Source organism: Clytia hemisphaerica, unplaced genomic scaffold, assembly GCF_902728285.1.
Source record: "Clytia hemisphaerica strain Z4C2 unplaced genomic scaffold, Clytia hemisphaerica genome assembly, whole genome shotgun sequence".
NCBI lineage: Eukaryota > Metazoa > Cnidaria > Hydrozoa > Leptothecata > Clytiidae > Clytia > Clytia hemisphaerica.
The window spans coordinates 4,527-10,089 of NW_027104128.1; the positions used below are offsets into that span (position 1 = coordinate 4,527).

A 5,563-nucleotide genomic window follows, 5' to 3' on the forward strand; every position below is an offset into this window, starting at 1 on the left:
TAGTTCGAAAGAAGATAGTCGAATTTATCAACAACAATGACTTGTTCAACCCAACACAGCATGGTTTCCGGGAAGGCGATCATGCCTTAGTCAATTACTCAGCCACTATGACAGTATCCTATCAAAACTAGAAGAAGGATTGGATGTAGATGTTGTATATCTCGATTTTTCAAAAGCATTTGATAAAGTCGACCACAGGATACTGCTATCAAAACTGAAATCTATTGGGATAACAGACAAACTACTTAAATGGATTAAGTCATTTCTTCAAGACAGAAACCAAGTAGTATTTGTAGACGGTCACAAGTCGTACCAGGCAAAAATTCAATCAGGAGTACCTCAAGGATCGGTTCTTGGGCCATTATTCTTCATCATCATGATATCAGACATTGATGAAGGGACAACCAAAGCAGAACTTGCAAGTTTTGCTGATGACACACGAGTAAAGAAAGGAATCCAAAACATCATTGACCAGTTTCACCTACAAAACGACCTTAACAATGTTTATCAATGGTCGACCATAAACAAAATGATGTTAAATGGAAAAAAGTTCGAGCATCTCCATTATGGAAACGGACCAGCCACCAGTTATTTCACAGGTGAAGGAAAGATAATCCAAACCAAATCTTCAACAAGGGATCTTGGTGTTACCATGTCAGACGATGCGAAATTCAGCCAACATATTCTAACCATTGTAGAAAAAGTACAGATACTCATTGGTTGGATTCTGAGGACATTCAGCTCAAGAGAACATGATGTCATGCTCACTCTTTGGAAGTCTTTAGTCATACCACACATCGACAACTGTTCTCAACTATGGTCACCCAATGAAGTTAATCTGATCCAGCAGATCGAAGATCTCCAAAAATCATTCACAAGGAGGATTAAAAACCTACACAACCAAAACTATTGGGAAAGACTACAAACATTAAAACTGTTTTCACTGCAGAGAAGGCGTGAAAGATATATTATCATATACACTTGGTGTATTATTGAGAAGCTTGTCCCAAATCCTGGGACAATCACGTTCTATGCCAATCCCAGACAAGGAAGAAAATGTCACATACCACTAGTGAAAAGGGGGCCCTGGCAAAAAGTCATATACTCAAGTTTTAAAGTCCAAGGACCAAGGCTTTTCAACTCGCTGCCAAAACGTCTGAGGGATCTCACTGGGTGCAAGAAATTGAAATTCAAAACTGAGCTGGATAAATATCTTTTTACAGTTCCCGACGAGCCACTCGTGACTGGCTACACTATGATGAGACGAGCTGAAACAAACAGCATCATCAATATGAAAATTTACATCGGTCCTCACAGGATGGATGCGTAAAGATATTACGAAACAAGCTCAAGGTAACTCAAGGTAAGGTAGGATCTTCTCAAAAATATAACCGAATTTCGGTAAAATGGTTTCGGTTAAATTCGGCTGTTTAACCGAATCGCTTCGGTAAAAAGTTTAAATAATTCAGTAAAAGTAATTATTGAATTCGGCTTAAGCTTGTGGAATTCGGTTAAAGTTTTACCGAATTTCAGCTATAAAGAATTTTACATTGTCTAAAATAATAATAGAGAATTCCACTGACTGAGACGGGGATATTAACAAAAAGATCGTTTGTGGTGAGACAGGGTTATCTTGAAAATTGTTCTTTTAACTACTTACAGATTCTGAATTTGTTTATCTAGTATTTTTGAATAGCGAAATACTTAGCTCTCTTACATTTCTTTTCAAATCATAATATAGAATTGGAAAGCAAGAAAAATGTCTCGAGAGACCAAATATCTTGAGGTTCAGCCAAGCCCAGCATGACCCACAACGAACGAAGCAGAGTGCAGACTTTTACTAAATGTTTGTTTACATTGAGCTCCCTTGCGTACTTTCCTTCGTGTTAAGGAAATCTTTCTTTGTTCCAAATGTACTTGAAAATGTAAGTAAATTGAAAAACAAAGCAAAGGGTCGCTAATGACCGCTAAGAGCCGCTCTAAGGGCCGCTAATGTCCACTAAGGGCCGCTAATGTCCGCTAAGAGCTACTGTTAGCGGCTTAAAACTTCTATGTGGCCGCTTCACTGTGGCCGCTTTTAATAAGCGGCCTTGCATCGGCCTTCTTCAATATCCGAGCGGCCCAAAAGGTAAAAAGACCGGTCGAGTAGAGGCCAAAGAAGATCGGTCTTTTTACCGATCGGACTTTTATGTACTTCAAATTGTTTGGGGAGTCACATATTCTAACACCATCAAAGAATTCTCCCTCCAAATTTATTTCAGTTCTCTAGCTACCTAGAAAAAGAGATAAATTAAAGAAGCCTGACTGGGAAATATCTTTTTTTTCTTTTTTGACACATTTTTCGAATTTTTCCAAGCTATTTTCCTAACCTTTTTTTTGACATTTTTAGTCAAATTTTTGACACTAAAATTTGAATATCTTTACAACCACTTATCCTCTGGAGGCCTATGACCCCTCATTTTCTTTCTTTTTCAAAGCTCTACAAGAAAGGATAGGTTTTGCAAAAAAAATTAAAATTTGAAAAATCTTCTCTGGAGTTGCTAGCATGGTATAGGTGAAGCTTCAATAACCCTACTACCGGTGCCTCTAAATAAAAGGGGGTAACGTAAAGAGGTTATTGACCTCTTTTAGATTGATAAAAGAGGGTTTATATTCATATTTATTCTCTAAAAATGGATCTTACGTGTCTTTTACCTTTTCCATGCACCATCCATCTGTCCATTACTTTCCAGGCTTCTTTTGCCCTAATTGCTAAATCTGCTAACTCCGCAAAAGCAGCTAACGTGTTCAGCTGGGTTTAGCTGTATTATATTCTTCATAAATATTGCACTAGAGAATCATGGCCATAAATGCGGTCTAAATCTAAATGTTATAGCTATAATATGGATAATAGCAAGAAGTACCAAGAATAGCTATGATGTTAAAATGTTTGCCAATTATACTGCTTATATTTCGTCTCTGCTAAAAATTTGGCCATCTATATGTCTAATAGAGATCTGTGATTATCAAATAACATACCTTAAAAGTACAAGTTTTTCGTTTAAAAATTTGCCAAAGTTATTATTAACGTGATTGATGTGATTCTTGGTAGGGTAGTGACCTTTTCATGCTTGTTACTTGATTCAACAATGGCGGTAAAAGTTCAAAATCTTCGAAATTTTACAACTGATGAGCAGTTGGGTGTTTAAGATAAAAACGGCAATTATTGCCCTTTTCGGCAATTATTTCCGAAAACGGCAATTTTTTTCAACGATGAAATGCTGAATCAGCAAAATATGTTGTACTTATAAGGGCAAAGATGTCAGAGGTGTTTGAAAATTGTAAAATTGCATCGAGAAAAAGGTTTGTCGGATTTTTAAAAGTGATTTATTCGATTTTTCGTTGCTCAATAACATGAAAAGTTGATACGCAAAAAGATCCTGCATCGATGCCGAAACACAGCCAGAAAGAGATAACAAAACCCCCGTTGTAAGTTTGTTTACATGTGACTCGATTTTGCTAACTGCATCTCCAACAAAAACCACTTGAAAACAAAACTAAACGAGGCACAGTGGGCCTACTTATCGTGAGGGTGTCAAATACCACGTGTTCAATAATAAAAAATCAATTTTTCTTTCCAAAAACGGCAATAATTGCCGAGAACGGCAATTTTCGTTTATTTACTTTTTTTATTTTTCTGCTGATTCAGTATTTCATCGCTGAAAAAATTGCCGTAAGAGAAATAATTGCCGCTTTTATCTTAAACACCCAACTGATGAGGATCACTTTATAACCTAGTCCAAAATGACTTCGACAAGATGCTAAGAGCAAATCAGAAAATCCACGATGCATGGTTTGACTGCTGGCTAAGTCTCCCTTGTTCCTAACCTAATCGAACAACCAAAATGGTTCAAAACCAGCACAAGCATGAAAGTTGGTGATACTGTGGTATATATATTCATTTGATTTTTTAATTAAGACTTTGTTTGTTTGTGAGTTATTTTACAGTTTTACGTTATTTTCTATGTTTTTGAACAGTTTGATTGATTTTCCAAAAGATTGCCACTGGTGGTATTCGAAGCCACTAAATGCAAAGTTCCAATGATCAGAAACTCAACACCACATTCGTTTGCGTAGGGTAAAATGGTGAAGTGTGAAATCGATTTCAATAATTGAGGCAAATTCTTTTTGAAAAATGACCCTACAAGACTTTACTATATCTTTTTATTCCATGATTGAAGCAATTACTTTGAAATAAAAAATATATTGACAATGAATGGGTAAGCTTTCTAGAAATCCAAACATGAATTGCATGCATAGCTAGCTTTTACCAAAAAATAGCACTTTAGTCTTGTTTTTTTAATAAACAGTCCCAGCTTAATTCCCACGTCTCAGATTAGATTAAAGTATGAGACCCTAGGAGGTTGAGGAAAATAAGATAGGCAGACAAAGTAGACAATACGAGAGTTTTTTGAAGGTGGTGGTCAATATGGACTGATCTAGAGGTACCAAAGGATATGAGCAAACAAGGAAGTTAAAGAAACGTAGAAATTGTGCGGTGATGAAACAGTATATTTCAAAATGTAAAACATAAAAGGAATGCCAAAATTGTATGAATTGAACTTGGGATAACATTGGGGATGCATCAAGATACATAACTGAGAGCCTAACCCGTTTTGATGACGGGTCCTGCCTAACCCGTTTTGATGACGGAAGTAAGTCTTTCTTAACCTGTTTTGATGACAGGTGTTGAGCCTAGCCTGTGGTCGAATTGAAGTTTGGCAAGATAATATGTGAGTTGACAAAGCAACGATTTGTAACTTTTACTGGTTCTTGAGCGTAGCGTTCAAACTGAAATACAAAATTGAATGACTAATAAATAAACTGAAAATATGACAATGCGTGAAAATGACTAAGTATGAAAAATTGACTAAGTATTGAGTTCATATTGATTGATTAAGCAAAAAGTAATTGAAAAAATAAGGCTTGATTGAATAATTGAAATTGAAAAAGTTTGAGTAACTAAAAACTAAAAAATGAAAAAATCCAAGATGGCCGCCAGGACTATGTGCTGACCTAAACCTAAAGTGACTTGAGGCAAAGACACACCTGGATGAAAACGAAAGGAATGAGAAGCAAAAGCAAACAAGAAAGCTTACCAGCTGCCATATGGAATCTTGCTGAGAGTGAGTGAATCAAATATGGCTATACTGATAGCTGAGTGAACATTCAAAAGAGTTCTTTGACATGTAAATCAAATTTAATGATTGAGCAGTGACATCCTGACTTGACCAATGTCAGATGTCAACTGACTATGCTCAAAAAGTGGGTGGTCAAAAAGTGAGGCATGACTGTGGTCTGGTGTGAAAAGTCACCAAATGTGCACCAAAAAGTGATGATGTCATCATGTCAAAATCAAAACAAATATGCTAACTTAAAATGTAAACAAAGCTACCAAACCTACGAAATATGAAAATTATAATATAAAATGAAAATTCTGAGAAAATATATTGAATTTATCTTACACTCCCCCCATGGAATGAAAATAACTGAAAAAAAATTTTTTTTTTTTTTTGAAAAAAAT

The 5,563-nt window shown here is 35.8% G+C and overlaps 1 protein-coding gene across 1 annotated transcript; it reads left to right on the forward strand.

Annotated features, from left to right (window-relative positions):
• Window positions 1–376: 376 nt before the first annotated feature.
• LOC136813593 (uncharacterized) lies at window positions 377–1,330 on the forward strand. Its single transcript, XM_067070092.1, has one exon. The coding sequence runs from the start codon at window positions 377–379 to the stop codon at window positions 1,328–1,330; it is 954 nt and encodes a 317-aa protein (XP_066926193.1).
• The last annotated feature ends 4,233 nt before the right edge of the window (window positions 1,331–5,563 follow it).